Here is a 17,101-nt window from a genome sequence, read left to right as displayed (position 1 = left end):
TCCGGGTCATGGCGCCATGCGCTTCCGGGGCGCTGCGCTCGGCGGCGGGTGTGTCGGCGTCTCGTGGCGGCGTCGCGGGCGGCCCGGAAGCAGATCCCCGCTTCCGCTGCGCCGCGCCCGGCCCGGGGCCCGCGGCCGCTGAGGGCGGGGCGGGAGGCTCCTCGGGCCCGCCCCGCCCTGCCCCGCCCGGGGATGCAGCAGCGCGGCCGCTGAGGTACCCGCGGGGCCGGGACGGCCCCTGCCCCTCCCCCCTCCCCCCACCCCACCCCTTGCTTTGTCCCGCCGGTGGGGCCAGGATGTCGGAGCGCGCCGACCTGCTGCGCTTCAAGTTCGACAACTACGGCGACTCGATGCTGCAGAAGATGAGCCGGCTGCGCGAGGAGAACAAGTTCTGCGACGTGGTGGTGCGCGTGGACGACGCGGAGGTGCACGGGCACAAGATCGTCTTCGCCGCCGGCTCCCCCTTCCTGCGCGACCAGTTCCTGCTCAACGACTCCCGCGAGGTGAAGATCTCCATCCTGCAGAGCTCCGAGGTGGGCCGGCAGCTGCTGCTGTCCTGCTACAGCGGCGTCCTGGAGTTCCCCGAGATGGAGCTGGTGAATTACCTGACGGCCGCCAGCTTCCTGCAGATGAGCCACATCGTGGAGCGCTGCACGCAGGCCCTCTGGAAGTTCATCAAGCCCAAGCAGCCGCTGGAGGGCAAGGAGGACTGCGAGCGGCAGAGCGACTCCTCGGAGCTGAAGGAGCCGCCGGGCGACGAGGACGACTCCCTGCAGCAGGACTCGCCGGGCGTCCAGCCCTCGGAAGACAGCCTGGACATGGAGGACAGCGACATCCAGATCGTCAAGGTCGAGTCCATCGGGGAGGTGTCCGAGGTCAGAAACAAAAAGGACGCGGCCCCGTTCATTTCTTCCGAGCAGACCGCTCTGCATTCCTCCGAGCCGCAGCACTTTTTAATCAACTCCACGGTGGAAAACCGAGCGAATGAAATCGAGCAGAACCACCTCCACAACTACGCCCTTTCCTACGCCGGCGGCGACAATATCGTGATGGCTTCTAAAGAGATGTTTGGCCCCAACAATCGAGGCATAGACAAAGGGCTCCAGTGGCATCATCAGTGTCCCAAATGTACCAGGGTGTTCCGGCACCTGGAAAACTATGCTAATCACTTAAAAATGCATAAACTGTTCATGTGTCTGCTGTGCGGCAAGACGTTCACTCAGAAAGGCAATCTCCACCGGCACATGAGGGTACACGCGGGGATCAAACCTTTTCAGTGCAAGATCTGTGGGAAAACGTTCTCTCAGAAGTGTTCCTTGCAGGACCACCTAAACCTGCACAGTGGAGACAAGCCCCATAAATGTAATTATTGTGACATGGTTTTTGCACATAAACCTGTCCTGAGGAAACACCTTAAACAGCTACACGGTAAAAATAGCTTTGACAATGCCAATGAAAGGAATGTTCAAGATATAACGGTTGACTTCGACTCATTCAGCTGTAGCACCGTGACAGACAGTAAGGTCTGTCAGCCAGCGGATGCGAGCCAGGTACTGGATGCAGGAAAACTGGCCCAGGCTGTGCTCAATTTAAGGAGCGATAGTACTTGTGTCAACTAAGCAGCTGCGCTGCGGAAGCAGCCCTTTGGAAGTGTCCTGGGTGAGAGGGACAAGTGTGGTTCGGTCTCTTTGCCAAGCAGGTGGCCTGCTCCGTAAGGCTGTATACAGGAGGGTTGAATTACAAAGCGTAACAGGTCTTCAGGCTTCATTCTAGTCGCTGTTATTCACCAAAAATATCATCTTCCTGCAAGTTTCTACCTGTGCCCCTAGTGTGGATAATGGGGTTATATTGACTGCCTCATTTTCTCCGATTCAGTCTTGGGCAGTGATTCTCAATTGAGGTCCTTCCAAGGCTGCTGTGGTGTCCGGCTTCTGTGCCAGGAGGAAAACAATCACTTCTCCTCCTGCCAGGCACCCCAGCATCCCACAGGCAAGAGGTTTCCCCCGGCTGCTCCCCACGCCCAGCAGCTCCCACATCTGTCCATGATCTGGCAGTGTGCTCTGCTGCATGCGGACAGGCAGGTGGATGGACAGCTTGTCCCTCCAACCCCGCCTTCTCCCATGCTTCTGAGGCTGGCAGGGGGGTGTTGCAAGTGTGCGTGGCTCCAGAGGTGCAGTGTTTTCCCCTTTGGGTATAGACCAGGGGCTGGGAGGGGACAGGCAGTGGAAAAAGTAGAGTACAGTGGGGTAAAGTCCTGCCCCCACCCTCCTCACCTAGCATCAGTTAGGTTCTAGCTCAGTGGTTCTCAGCTGGTATGCCACTAATTTTCACAGAGCTATAAAGGGGTGCCTTGAGTCTAAACAGGTTGAGAACCACTGATCTTGGGACTAATGTTTTCTGACAGACTTGCTGCAGGCTGCAGAGAAGCCACCTGTACAGTTAACGGTCTCTCTGCAACTGGGCTGATGGAGAAAACAGCCAGACAAGTCTTGAGACACAGAAACCCACCTTTTCCAAAAGCACTGGATATTTTGAGAGCACTCCATGTAGTTAACTGCTAATTTGTGTATCAAGACAGTTGTTTTCCGATCCTACCTTAGGCCCCTAAAGTTAAATGCTTTTTTCCATGTCACTTCTTGTCCCTTCTAAACTGTGTTACCAAATTCCCTCTGCTGATCAACCCTACCCCAATTCTCAGGGTTTTTAACATAGATGTGCATTACAAGAAGCTAAAGCCCTGAATAGTCTAGCTTGGTCAGTTAATGATTTTGTGGGATTCTTGATGATGATGATAAAGCATAGCCCTTCAGGACTGAGACTGACCACCTAGAATCAAGGTATGAGTTTTCTGTTGATGCTGTCTCACTTGGGGCTACTAAAAGGGCACTTACCACTGTATGTACTGAGACATGCTGAAGACTTCAAAATAAAACTATTGTTCCATCTTCTGTAAGCATTGTTCACGGAAACCACAGTTGTGACCTTCATATTTAGTTTTAAAGCCAAGCTGGAGTGGGAAATATTGTCGTTTGACACTGTGAAAAGAATGTTTCAGCAGCTGAGATGTACAACTCTCTCCAATTTTTAATTAGTTTTCACTCCTGTATTAACTGTCCTTGACATCTTATGGGGCCACATATCAAGTAAGTTGGGGTGGGAGCAAAAATTTGTTATACTAACCCACACTGTGCAGTGTTAAGTTATGATATCTGATTCTTCAGACTTACAAAATACGGTCCCTGAAAAATGGAATTAACATCCTGTATAATTGTTGGATTTGACTTTCTAAAACTTGAAGTTTGGAGCAAGTTACAGATAGGAATTTCTGTAAGTTATTGCGTTTTTATTGTCTGCTCAGTGGTGCTTCTTGTACTCTGCCTTAAATGCATCAGACTTAGAGGAAGTAGAGTGTTAACTGGAACTGTGGCATTATACTGTGTTGCTGTCAGAAAGTAACAGGGACAATTCCATTTAGCTAGCTTCTATTCCAAATGGGGCAGAAAGAACGACTTTACTTTCTTATGAAGAAAGCTGCTCACAGCAGAGGTTCATACTTGTACTGACATGCAGCATAGGCGGTAACCTATTGATTGACCCTTGGTAAAGAATAGCTCCTAATATTCAGATCAAATGTTACTTCCAGTGCAGCTGTTTTCCAGGAGGTCCTTCATGAAACTGAATTATGCTTCCAGTTTAGTTTAATGCTCTGCATGTGAGTTTGAATGAGAAACAAAAAGGCTCTTATTTTATGGTTAACATGTTGAACAACAGGTATGCTCAACAGTCTTTTATAGTAAAAAAAACAACCCCAACCTGCATTTAATTACCAAGAAATAAGTTTTAAAAGGACTTTGTAGCCATTGGACATTCTTTGTGAAGGCATTATGGTGTACAATTAGAGGAGTGGTAATCTTACAGATCTAATTTAGACCTGCAAATAGAAGAGAGGGAGGAGAGCTATGAAAGTGAAGAATCAGCTTTTTGAGTTAAGAGTTTTAAACTGTTCTGTTGAACTGTTACATGGAGAAGTGTGGATTAAATAATGGTTGTGATGTCAGGGTATTAAATCGCTGAGTTCTGGCCATTCTGTTCAGGTTCAAAATATATTTTAAGGTGGTAATTGTCCGGTTCCAAAAGCAGAGACTAGAATTGCATAAAAATATGAATGCTTAAAAAATGTTGCAGAGGAGGATGCTCAAACTGTTCAGATGCATCTGGGTGAAGGACATCTGCTAAAGAGCATACCCTTCAGCCTGGAAAAGGACAGCAGGCTAAGGGGTAGACCATGCAGGATGGGGCTAGGTGACCTAGCACAATGGTACAGTATGGATCTAAGCAGCAAAAAGCAGAGCAGAATGGAGAGGTAGGACTATAAAACATGACTGCTATGGTTGCTAGAACAAACAGGCAAAAGAAGGAATAGAGGAGAGGCAGGGGGGAAAAAAGCTGGTCATTGCTTTATTCCTAACTTGTGAATCTTAAAATGTAGTTTGGGGCTATTATAAATCCAAAGGCAACTTTAGGAGGGACTAAGATAAACTTTATATTGGATCTAAAACACATGTAACTTTATTGTAAGTCACTCTGAGTGCCAGGTTTCCTTAAGTGAAAGGCTAGATTCATTTTATTTCATTTTGCCTGCGGGACGCTAGTATTCCTGCTGGGACTAAAACCTAGTGGTTTCTAGTTAAAGGGCCCTGCTCCTCTACTCAGGATCAGACCAGTCATCACATCTGGGGATTAGGAAGGAATTTTGCTCCACAGCCAGACTAGTATGGCCTACAAAGGGGGTTGCCTTCCTCTGTAGCTGGGGACATAACCCTCTTCTTGGATCTCTCAAGCACATTTTAAGAAACTTTACAACAGCAGGACAGCGACCACTGTTGTCTCCCTGCTTGGCCTGTGGCAGATTAAGGTGCTGTTCATTGTAGTTGTGCGACTGTTGATCGTGTTCTATTAGTAGGTTAGACGAGGATTTGTATAGTAAGTTTTGGATGGGGATGATCCTGCCTCAGGCATGGGCTTGCACTACACTTCCAGAGGTCCCTTCCAGCCTTACTTTTCTATGATTATGTGATACTGCTCTTATATATTCAAAAAAGGAGTGTAGCACTTGTCCTAACAATGTGTAAAACACTCTTTGCTGATAATTGAATGAGCTCCTACAAGGGTTGGATGCAACTTCCTCCCTAGTGTTATTAAATTACTTTAAGAGTACATAGACCACATTTATTTTTTGTTTTGGCACCTACTTACTTGATGGTCACTGGGTTAAAAGAACTATCTTAATCTGCTGTTTTTATAGAAGTTGGTTATCTTCCCCTTCAGCACAACTTTTTAGGTAGTTGTGACACTAAAGTCTTACTGAATTGACCTGAAAATTGAGCATGTTAAAAGGAGAGTGATGTTGAATGCTAGAGTCATTTGAGAAGGGGTAGAGAACAGAAAGAGAAAGTACCTTTACAATTTAAAAAAGAAAAAAAAAAAGCAAAGTTACATTAAGGAAAAAGACTGATAGGTTGTAACTCTGTGTTAGGCCTTGTTAAAAAACAAATGTACTGATGAGATAGGGAAGTTAGTTCACAGTGCTAACTTGATGTAGGAAGAGCCAATCGTTTTCCATGAACAGAGGATAAAATTGAATATATTTTCTTTACCGTGTATTCTCCACAGACTTAATTAGTAGCAACCTCTTTAGTCATTAGGAAGAAGTTTTAAAAACATTATTATCACAGCTGGTCAGTGGCTTTTCATATTGTACTCTGACACCTTTCTCCCTTTTGTTTGAAGTTTGGGTACTGTTTGAGGGAAAAAGCCAACTTTTGTGGCTTCTCTGTATTGTTTTGTACAGGTCTAAAGGGTCTGCAGTGATTTTTATAAAACAGTCGTCTGAAAGGAAAATCCGGCCTCTCCTATACACGCCTTTTGCAATAGGAGGGATTACGAGTTTCGTCCAAAACTTTAATCACGTTGTATGTGGTGGTACTGTCAGGCAGAGCAAGTGCCATTTTTTCCTACAGCGATTGAATCTGAATTCTGCCCTCAGCCAAGAATCGTGTGGAAAGCGGTACCGATGGGCAGCAAACGAACGTGAGCAGATGTCACTGAAAATCAGCAAGCTACTTCCGATGTATTGCCAAAAGTAAAGTCTGCTAACCTCTGCCCGTAGCTCATCTAAAAGGATGGGCTCGCGGGTGAAGGGCAGAAGAACTTGACTCGAGTTCACCTGCGGGTTCAGACTCCGTACGGCCTCGGCCAACTCACTTACGCCCTTTGTGCCTCTTCTTGTCTGCTGGGACTGTGATACTTTGCTACCTGTACCTCCCCCCCGTACGGCCCAACCTGTCGTTTGTGAAGTGCTGTGATACCCGTAGATGGAAGGAGCTCTGTAGCCCTACCAAGTCTTATAATAAACTCGCTCCTACGTTCCTTGCTTGTGCAGCCTCCGTGTGTGCTTTCCCAGCAGAAGGAAACGCCGCGCCGCGCCGCGCGAACGGGGCCGAGGAACGCGGGGAGCCGCGTCGGGATGCTTCGCGCCCAGCACCGAGGGCCTGGGAGTGGGGCAGGGCTGCGGGGGGAGGGGGCTGCCCCGCTGGCCGGTAACGGGGTCCCAGCTCCCCTCGCACCGCTGCGGAGGAGCTGGCACTTGCCCCTGCCTGCCGGAAGCAGCTGGGCCCACCCGGGGAGGACACTACCCCACCCCGCGCCCCTTCCAGCGCTTCTGGACACCGAGGCACGGAACAGGCGCTTCGCCTCTGCTCCCCGGCAGGGGTGCCGCCGGAGCCGGAAGCGCCACCCTGGGATTCTGCTTCCGGGCCGAGCACCACGCCCCCCGGAAGCCTAGGGCGCCGTGACCCGGAAGTGGCGCTTTGTCCCGGTCACGTGGCGGCGGCCGAGGCCCGGGCTCGGGAGGAGGAGGAGGAGGCGGCGGCGGCGGCAGCGGCAGGTCCGGGGGAGGCTCGTCCCGCGGGGAGCGATGTGGGGCTCGCCCTTCATGCTGTATCCGATTGAGTTCCTCCGCGAGGCTCCAAAGCGACGCGCCGGGCGCGGGGGCAGCAGGGCTCGTCCTCCACCCCGCCGGGTTTCGGGGCCTTGTGTCCCGCCCTGAAGCCCCCGGGTGGTGCTGAAGGCTCCAGTGGGTCTTGGGCGCCGGGGAGCTGATGTCAGGCCCAGCCTTAGGGGAATGGGGTGTTAGATTGGCGCTCCCTTCCTCTCTGCGTGTGCGCGCACAGCTGGCATTTGGTGCTGGGCTTGGTTCCTAGCAGGATGCAGGTGGCGCAGCGTGTTTGCTAATGGGAGCAGCTGCAGGAGCAAGCAGAAGGCATCGGAGAGGAGAGTTAAAAGAAAAAAAAAGAAAGCAGGGGGCCAGGGAGAGGGTCTGCGTGGTGTTCAGAAACATTGCAGAGTTTGGCTCCATTTTCCTGGTGTTTTCTTTTTCAGTTTCTGAGCTCAGGAGCGCGCCTCTCCCTGACTGCCGTCTCCTCAACACCCGGTTGCAGTTTATTCCACCCAAGACATGTTCGTTTGGCTGTTTGAAAACTCTTAACACGCATCCTGGTGAATACCTCTGCCTTCAGGGAGACCCCCTGTACCTCTCTGGGGGCATGAGGGCAAAGGGAAATATATAACACAAGCTGCGCTCGGTGCGCCGCGGTTGAATTGCGAAGTTTGCCGGTGTGCGTCCTTCGAAGAAGAGGTCACCATGGCCACCGACTCCGAGATTTTGCATTTTCAGTTTGAACAGCAAGGAGATGCTGTGTTGCAAAAGATGAACCTCCTGCGGCAGCAGAACTTATTTTGCGATGTATCAATCTACATCAATGACACCGAGTTTCACGGACACAAGGTGATTTTTGCTGCCTGCTCCACATTTATGAGGGATCAGTTTTTGCTCAATCAGTCAAAACAGGTGCGAATCACTATCTTGCAGAGTGCTGAGGTCGGCAGAAAGCTGCTGCTCTCTTGTTATACTGGAGCGCTGGAGGTTAAAAAGAAGGAGCTTTTGAAGTACCTGACTGCGGCAAGTTACCTTCAGATGGTTCACATTGTAGAGAAATGTACCGAAGCTTTGTCCAAGTACCTGGAAATTGATGCTTCTATGGAGAGCGGCAGCCAAAGCACAGAGAAATGTCATTCCTCAGACATGGAACTGAGAAATAGGGATGACAGCATAGATAAGGACTGTGAAATAATTGAGATTACTGAAGACAGCCCTGATAATTTAGACTATAATGTAAAACAAGAGAAGGAGGGTGTCCTACAGCCTGCAATGCAAAGTTTAGTATCGGAAAGAAAAGACACACAAACACCAGAAATATCCACAGTTAAAATAGGATATAAAGATGATGAAATCTGTATCTTCAGAATGGATTCTATGAGTGCAGCTAGTGTGGACAATGATCCCTTCCCACAGCCTTGCACCTCTTCCAAAACGAGTTTATATTTCTCAGAAACACAGCATTCTTTGATCAATTCCACTGTTGAGAGCAGAAATTCAGACATGTCAGGAAGTTATTTCCAGACCTTTGTCAATGACACTACTGAAGGAAACTCTAGTGTAGCAAGTGGGTTCCAGAGTTTGGAGGATTCTGGTTATTCGTGGCGACATCAGTGTCCTAAATGTCCCCGAGGATTTCTCCATCTTGAAAACTATCTCAGACATCTAAAAATGCACAAACTGTTCTTATGTTTGCAGTGCGGGAAAACGTTCACGCAGAAGAAGAATCTCAACAGGCACATCCGAGGGCACATGGGCATTCGCCCATTCCAGTGCATGGTTTGCCTGAAGACCTTTACTGCCAAAAGTACGCTGCAGGACCATTTGAATATTCACAGTGGGGACAGGCCATACAAGTGCCATTGTTGTGACATGGACTTTAAACACAAATCTGCCCTAAAAAAGCACTTGACTTCAGTTCATGGAAGGAGCAGTGGTGAAAAACCAATCCTGGACACTATCACAAAAATCAAGATAGACTATGATTAGCAGCCCTCTGGATAGATTTGGAGCCTGGCTCTACATAGAATCCTCTTGTAGCAGAATCCCAGGTGTTCTACGGATTCCCATTTAATGGAGACAAGTGCAAATATATGTCTGTCAGAAAACGATCAAGATGGGTCATATTTATACTAACCCTGCCTGCTGTGTTTAAGCCTAGCCTAGTATTGTTGCAACTCTTTGTATGGTCTTTGCCAGTTGAAAGTAAACTGCAACACAGGGGAACAGTTTGTACTCCTTTACTGCTTCCTCTTAAAAAGAGACACTTTTCTGCTCGTCTTTCACCCTTCCTTTTTCCACTGAAGGGTGGTGCCATTGAAACGGCAATAAGTTGAGGCCAGAGCAGTGGCCTTCCCAGTGTTTAATGGATGTTCATGTGGCTAGTCATCCCCATTCAGTTCATGTTTCAGTCCAGGGGAAAGTCACTCCTCACTTCATTACACTTTGCTGAATCTTTCAGCAAAAAAAGTCAGGGCCTGACACTCAGAAGTGTGGTTTTTTAAAACAATGTCCCTCTCCCCCAAACAAAAACTGAAGCCTTTATGAAGAGAGAAGCAGAAAAAGGTGTATAGATATTCCTACCGTGCAGTTCACTTTTAATTGGACAACCTCATTAGAGAAATCCAAATTTTATTAGTCATTTTCTGAATTTTTCTAGCACCCACTCTTCTGACAGCTTTGTTTTCACTGATATGAAATGTTTCATACACTTCTGTTTCACACACTCTAAACTAGTCCTGTCTTCTGTCTGTATTCTCTGATTTTTGTCTTTGGTTTTTGTAAATCGTAGATGTATGTTGCCAGTGTGAGAAATCTGAACTGTGTGCTGTCCCGTAATAGAAATCTATCTAATTGGAAGGCATCCTTTATATTTCAATGGGATCAGTCTAGACATGGGGTTTGCTCACTCTAATTCTGTGATACAGAGAAGCAGTGCCATATATGTTTGGGTAGATGTGTTCATAATCTGTCAGATCATTTCTGTTTTCTCTCTAGGCATCAAAATGCTCTAGAACTCAAACCCTTGCTCTGCCTATTACATGGAAAAACATGTAAGCCAGTCAATGTGGTATACATAATACAATTATTGTAATGGAAAAATGCTATTTATTTAAGATCTCGATATGTACGACATATATAAACTTTACGCCCAATTTCAGAAATACAGTTACGAAGTTCTTATGACTGAGTTGAAGAAATTCTGGCATCTGTGCTCTGCATAATTTGGAAGTTTGGTAAGTATTTTGTGACAGCTGCTAATAGATGATGCATCTTATCCTATGATCTATCTAGAAGCATTATTTGGGGTAAGTGGGGCTTGGGTACACATGATATTATATAGAATCATAGAAAAGGAGGGTTGAAGGGACCTCAGGAGGTCACATCTAGTCCATCTGCCAGCGCAAAGCAGAACCAGCCCCAACTCTACATCACCCCAGCCAAGGCTTTTTTCTAGCCGGGTCTTAAAATCCTCCAAGGATGGAAACCCTACAACCTAAATATAACTTCCTCCTATCTGTAAAAGCAGCGTTCAACTGTCCCAGTGTACAGACTGTTTTCCCAATTGAAAACTCAGTTTTGGAAGTGTTAATAACATTAGTCATTTCACTGTCTTTGAGGTTTGGTTTATACTAAGCTGTCCACTAGATAGTTAGGGAAAACTGATAAACTCCCCCCCTGATAAACTGATATGTATAAGTAATACAGCAGTCACTGGTACTTTGGATTATGCAGGTATCAAGAGGCCCCAGCTGGGATCGGGGCTCCATTGTGCTAGGTGATGTGTAGTCATGGAGAGATGCTCTGTGGGGCAGGGGTTATGTTGTCTATTCAGATTGTATCTCCTATCCCTATTTTATAGTCTAGGAACCAAGAGAGCTTTTACATGTGCTTGACTTCTATAGGGCCCCTTCATGATGCAAAATTCATGTGACTGACTTGCAGTATGTAAAGTTAAGCATGTGTGTGTCTATAGGAATAAGGCCAAACTTCCAAGGAGGTATGTGATATGACTGGATATTAAAATAGTCCGAGTCCCAGTGCTGTGTGTTAGCTAACCTGTCTTTTAGCTCTCTCTCCTTTTATTTGGCACTGCTTCCTTTGTGGTCTTCTAACTATGACAGTTGTATTTGCCAGACTGAGGAATTGGATGTTTTTATGTTTGTTGGGTACTGATGCACGATGAATTTTTTTAGGTTTGTTTTTTTTTACTGTGTTGTTCAGTTTGAAAAGTGGCTAGTTTGTACTTGCAGTAATTGTTTTTCGTGGCACATCTAGTTTGATTTTGTGTTCTTTATGTGCATTCACAGTCCTTACATTTACTGTTTGGATCTGCTGGTTCTTCAGAAAATAACAAATGTGGAGGGTTCATTTTTGGTTGCCATCTTATAATATTAACATTTAAGGGCCTGAATTTCAAAACATGCGTTTCTGCATTTACAGTTTCGTGACCATTAATGGTAATTCGGATGTATGTATAGGTTTGTGCCTGCAAATTTGCACACTTCTAAACTCTGGTCCATCACATATGAGAGAGAGAAAAAAATAGGAAAAGCAATGATTTCTTTTTGGTTTGTTTTTTAACAAAAATAATTTATATTGTAGCATAATAGATAAATGTTGTGCAGATTTGGAGCAGATACCTTCTACTGACTGTTCTTGAGGTTGTTCAGCTGCAAATGTGTTTCTGGTAAGTGCATGAATCTCACTGATATGAATTCATATCAGTTGTTCCCTGGCTTTTGTTTGTCTCTGTTACATAGCTGTGGGTGTGCATGTTTCTTAACTGTTGAAGGGGGAAGTAGAGGCTATGTAATCTTGATATGCGCCGTCAGTGAGAGCAGGATTGTTTCTTTCTGCTGTTCATAGTGCATGTGAATGAGAGGAAGTGGTGTTGTCTGATGGACCAACAGCATGTTTACCTCTTCAGTGGCTAAAATTTTTCCTTGGTAAACTTTATTATGAGAAAACAGACCATGCACATGTACCCTAAAAGATGTCTCCTTGTACCATTGTCTCCCTGTACCATTTTCTTACATGTAGCCATTTGCCATATTTATAACTTAATAAATTAAATGGAAATGAGACGTTTTATTTGTATATATTATATTTGAAGGTTTATGCAGCTTTGAAACTTAGTCTTACATTTAATGCTGTTGGATAAAGGGAGTTTCCCAATCCGATACTCCAAGCACGCTCTCAATTAGTTGTGCTGGTATCCTCAGCATATACATTAAAATCCCCACCATGCTCGTGTCCTTTTCAGTTCAATAAGTATCGAAGAATCTTTGCCAGTTTAACTGACGCCTTGTTGCCAGACAAATCCTCTCTCTGAAGGAAAGGATCAGACTTTTACAATCAATTGGTCAGGGTTGTGTTGTGGATCTCCGTGATCAGCCGTTAACAGTGGAGAAGGCCTTTATGATCATCCTTTGTGGACCTACCAGTGCCCTGGGCAGGAATATGTGAGAGAGGTGAAGTTGCACAAACAATCATGAAGCTTTGACACAAGACAAAACAGTCCAGTGTAATGCAGGATGCCTTGGTCATAGCATGTGCTCTGTTTCAGGGCATAATCACAGGTTGGGGTGGGGAGGCAAGGACGATGCATATCCTTGCACAGCATCTGATGGATTCAGAAAAGCTTCTGATATAGAGGGTTAGTCTATCTAGCTATGTAGATATATATATAGAGAGAGAGAGAGAGAGGTCCCATCAGGGCTCCATCTAGCTAGGTGTATATATCGCTAGCTAGACAGTATAATAATATCTTTTTACATTTTGTGTTATACATACACAAACATAGAAAGATATGAGTAACCCTATATAGATTGGGTCATATATATGACCCAATATAGGGTATATGATGTAGGGTGTATATGACACAATGTAGCATATACTAACCCTATATATATGACCCAATATAGATAGGGTTAGTATATTGTATTTCCTATATTGGAACATATATGTTCCAATATAGGAAATACAATATAGTGTATATATGACCTAATATAGGGTACACTAACCCTATATATATTGGGTGATAGGTTGGAGCAGACAAGCCGCTGTGCCCCTGGGGACAGCAGGGAGCAGGTGAGGGGGACGGAGCAGAGCGGCTGCGTTTCCAAGGAGACGGCAGCACCGACTGTGCCCTGCGGCCGGTGACCACAGCTTCCTGCAAGAGGCAGCCATGGCTCTCCCGCTGCTCAAGGCCTGGCGGGTTCATCTGTCTGTATAAACCCAATGTATCTACCTATATAAACATATATATAGTGGAATGTGTGCGTGTGCGTGTGCACACAACCATATAAAGATGTGACTAACCCTATCTATATTGGGTCATATAGATAGGGTTAGTATATGCTACAATGTGTCATGTACACCCTACATCATATACCCTATATTGGGTCATAGATATAGATACACACACACACAGATATCTATATCTATGACCTAATATAGGGCACAGTATATGATTTAGGGTGTATATGACACAATAGTGTGTACTAACCTTCTATATATGACCCAAAATAGATAGGGTTAGTCATATCGTTATATGGGGGGGGTGTACACACAGAATGTACATGTCGATACATGCAGGTCTACGGGGTCCCTCCAGGCCTCCAGCGGGGGAGGAGGTGCGGCCTCCTTCTTCCGCAGGGCCCAGCCGGTGCTGCCGTCTCCTAGGAAACGTGGCCGCTCTGCCCCGCCCCCTCGCCTCCTCCCCGCTTTCCGCCCCACCCCCACCCAGGGACGCGAGGCGAGCGGCGGCTTGTCTGCTCCCCGCTCTCTATGGTCCGCGCCGGGGGACCGGCCACTCGGCGGCCGTCTCGCCGTCACGTGACGGGAAGCGGCGGGGCGCGGCCTCACGTGACCGCCGTGCCAGTCTCGCGAGAGGCGGTCGGTCGGGCGGAGGGGCTGGGCTCCCGGCTGTCACCGCGATGAGGCGGCGCCGCCGAGGCCCCCGCCGCTGCCACCGCCGGGCCGCTCGGCCCCATGGAGTGTGACAGGCCGCGGCCGCCGCCCGGCCCGGCCCGGCCCCGTCCCGCCTCGCAGGTAGGTCGGGCCGGGCCGCGGCGCGGGCGGGGCCGGCCCGGAGGAGCCCCCGCGGCCTAGAGGACCCGAGCGGGGACGGGGACGGGCCCAGAACCGGCTCGGCTCCGAAACGGGGGCAAACATGGGCCCGACCGGGGATCGCGTGTAATTTGCCCCCTTCTGGATCGCGGTTTAGCCGCCCCGCGGCCCTTTATGGGGTGGGGAGGGGGCACAGACCGAGCGCCACGCGCGTGGTTATTTCGCGATATTCCTGGCCTCTCGGTCTTCGTCGGTTGTCACTTTTTAAATGGGGGGGGGGTTTTCCCGCGCTCCGTACGCCCACCGCGGCGCAGGACGGCGCGGCTCCGGTCGGAGAACCGGGTCCCGCGCGGAAATCTCCTAAAAGCCGAGTCCGATTTGCTCGTTCGCAATGACGGGCCGTGATGCGCACCGCGGTGTGAGGGGCGATTCCCACTGGGAGCGCGACGACGGCTCGAGGTCGCTTCCCGCAGCGCTGAAAACGCCGGCAGCTTCGGCTCGCGCGGTGTCGGCGGCACGGCAGCCACGAGGGGCCCGATCCTGGCTGTGGAGCCCCAGCCCCTTCCCTGCCATCCCCCCTGAAACGCGCGTGCCGAGCACAACGCCTTCGAGCGCCGCGCTCCGGTTGCCAGAGAGTTGTAACGACCTGCCCGCGAGCGGCGGCGTCGTCCCCGTGATGGGATAATGCCCGTGAACTAGTGAACGGATCCATCCGTGGGCGTGCAGCGATGCTGGGGAACCCACTACGCGTCTCCGCGCTCCTCTCAGACGTCTCTTATTTCCGCGCCGGTCTCTAGGGATTTCTTCCTTCTTTCCATAAAAGTGACTGGAGACGTATGTTAGCACGCAGACATTTCCTTGTAGAAGGAGAAGGTGTAGGACATGGGAGGGAGAAAACGATTCACGATAGATACGAGAGAACTGACCCGACCCGCGTACGGCTGCCTTGGTTGCGAGATCAATATTTGTGCAACAGAAAGAGAGAGTACAGATCTAGTCTGAAAAGTGACTCTAAAAATATCACTTCCTTAATCACCAGACATGCGTTTTTGTTTGTTTTGGGTTCATTTGGGGGGTGGGGGTGGGTTGGTTTGTTCCTTTTTTTAATTTTGACTGAGTTCTGTGTGTGTGTCTGTCCTGAAATGCAGTTAAGAATCTGTCTCCCGTGACTTATTAGGCTTATGGCAAAAATAAGTTCTGCCATTAGTTACATTTCTGTAACCCCACAGCAAACACAATTACGTAAGTACAACAGAGGAGTGTTCAATGTGCAGATTCCTTACTATGGGCCATTATGCTTGAACTGAACACATTTTAACTATGAGAAACCATGGTGACCATAGCACAAGCATTGACACCCCCCCCTAAAAAACAAAAAACCTTGCACACTTTTCTTTCCAAACTAGGGAAATCTTATCTAAAAGTCATGAAGCAACAATTTACCTAGATCTCAGTGTACCACTTTTATTAGGGTTTTTCTGATATAACCTTCCCTCACTTAAATGCCCTAGGTGGTTTTTTTTGTGTTTTTTTTCAAGTATGTACTTTCTGGGATGATAGTAAGTGATAATCTTCACAAATCTCCCAGTAGGAGCTTTGACAATGGTTATTTTCTAGAGTGGACATATATAGACTAGTGGGATACTATGATAGCATAAATAACACCATAGAAATGTCTATAAATCACCCCAAGAAAAAATGTTGAATTGGGCATATGGACAGGGTCCAACAACAGACTTCTTAGCCCTTCTGGTAAAGGAATTTTAACCAAGTCGTTTGGTTGTTGTTCAACACAAGCCACCAGCAACATCATTAGCTCAGTTCCATGCTGTGGGAAGCAGTATTTTGATCTCTTCAGATTGCAGTCACACTGATGTAGTGCTCCTTAAACAAACCATCCCTTCCCGTAATTTGATTGTCCTGCTCTCCCGCAGGGTAAATTTGGGTTTCCAATAAAAAGTCAGATCAAACAGTATCATGAAATATTGTCCTGCAGCAGTTCCCTTCATATGTCTCCTGCTGTTCAGGAGATTTACATGTCATGGTCTTTACACAATATGCAGAAACAAGCAAGAATCCTCTATCTATGGAAGATTTATTTTCACTTTCAAGTCATCATAGCTAAAAGATGCAGTGCTATTATTGGGACCATCCCTTTACCAGGCTTTTAATATGAAGCTACTTTCTTAAATCTATAGTTGATGGTTACCAGAAGAGCAATGAATAAAAGACTGAAATCCTTTCAGGAAGTAATTTAATACTAATAATTTGATAACTTGGACACCATGTTATCGACCGAGATGAAATTCTTTCAACTCTTAAACTTCAGAAGAAAGGCTTGACAAGGCTACTTTCCTGGAAACCAGGAAACTGTTTAAATTGATTGTACAGATGGAAAATTACAATAGATGCCTTAAAACTGAGTTTTAAGATCCCATTACGTCTGCATCCAGTTATAATGTACAGAACAACTCAGTTTTGTACTGAAGTAATATACTTTAAGTTATAATCAGTATTGTTGTAAAATTAGTATTAAATACTTTTTAATACTTAATATACTCAGGACTAGGTCCACAAGTATATTTGGGAAGTTAAGGGAAGTCCTCAAAACCCCCATGTAGTTCCTTAATTTTTCACCAATACAGACACCAGAGGTTCTTTGTGTGCCTCGGTCCTGAGCTGCTCACCAGTACCTTGTGCCTAAGCCACATTGGAGTTTTCCTCTGCCTCTGCCCTAAGGGGCCCAACCTGCTGGGCTTTCTCAGAGCACACCTGCAGGATCAGTTGCCACTTTTGTCCAGCACAGGTGCTGGAGAAGTGGTGGTGCTGCTCTCCTCTTTCACACCACGTCACAATGTGGGTGACGAAGGTTCAGTTCTCTTCTCAGCCTGAATGGGACTCCCAGAACTGTCCCAACTCCCACCTCTCAGAAGAGTGCCCTAAACACCAGGACTGCGCTGTTCAGGGGAAAGGGCACCCTGTGCCGTTCCATTGAAGCTGGTTCAGTATGAAGAAAAAAAAATCAGATTT

The 17,101-nt window shown here is 47.3% G+C and overlaps 3 protein-coding genes across 7 annotated transcripts in view; all 3 read left to right on the top strand.

Annotated features, from left to right (window-relative positions):
• Positions 1-99: 99 nt before the first annotated feature.
• On the top strand, positions 100-6,429 carry ZBTB26 (zinc finger and BTB domain containing 26). Its single transcript, XM_006267252.4, has one exon. It carries the CDS (start codon positions 297-299, stop codon positions 1,617-1,619), a length of 1,323 nt encoding a protein of 440 aa, XP_006267314.1. The 5' UTR covers positions 100-296; the 3' UTR covers positions 1,620-6,429.
• Positions 6,430-6,977: 548 nt separating this feature from the next.
• ZBTB6 (zinc finger and BTB domain containing 6) lies at positions 6,978-12,082 on the top strand. The gene has a single exon (XM_059715728.1). The coding sequence runs from the start codon at positions 7,703-7,705 to the stop codon at positions 8,984-8,986; it is 1,284 nt and encodes a 427-aa protein (XP_059571711.1). The 5' UTR covers positions 6,978-7,702; the 3' UTR covers positions 8,987-12,082.
• A 1,836-nt stretch (positions 12,083-13,918) lies between these two features.
• Positions 13,919-17,101, top strand: part of RC3H2 (ring finger and CCCH-type domains 2) — a 37,309-nt gene continuing 34,126 nt past the window's right edge. For all 5 annotated transcript variants that reach the window (XM_006267250.4, XM_019475776.2, XM_059715719.1 and 2 more), the window contains exon 1: positions 13,919-14,053. The gene's annotated coding sequence lies outside the window, so the exon portion shown is untranslated. The remainder of the gene's footprint in view (positions 14,054-17,101) is intronic.

This window comes from Alligator mississippiensis, chromosome 12 (assembly GCF_030867095.1).
Source record: "Alligator mississippiensis isolate rAllMis1 chromosome 12, rAllMis1, whole genome shotgun sequence".
Lineage (NCBI taxonomy): Eukaryota > Metazoa > Chordata > Crocodylia > Alligatoridae > Alligator > Alligator mississippiensis.
This window is presented reverse-complemented; position numbering and strand designations above follow the sequence as displayed.

What these genes read in the sequence shown, in the direction of transcription:
- ZBTB6 (XM_059715728.1), top strand. Translation starts at nt 7,703, where the DNA reads ATGGCCACCGACTCCGAGATTTTGCATTTTCAGTTTGAACAGCAAGGA.
- ZBTB26 (XM_006267252.4), top strand. Translation starts at nt 297, where the DNA reads ATGTCGGAGCGCGCCGACCTGCTGCGCTTCAAGTTCGACAACTACGGC.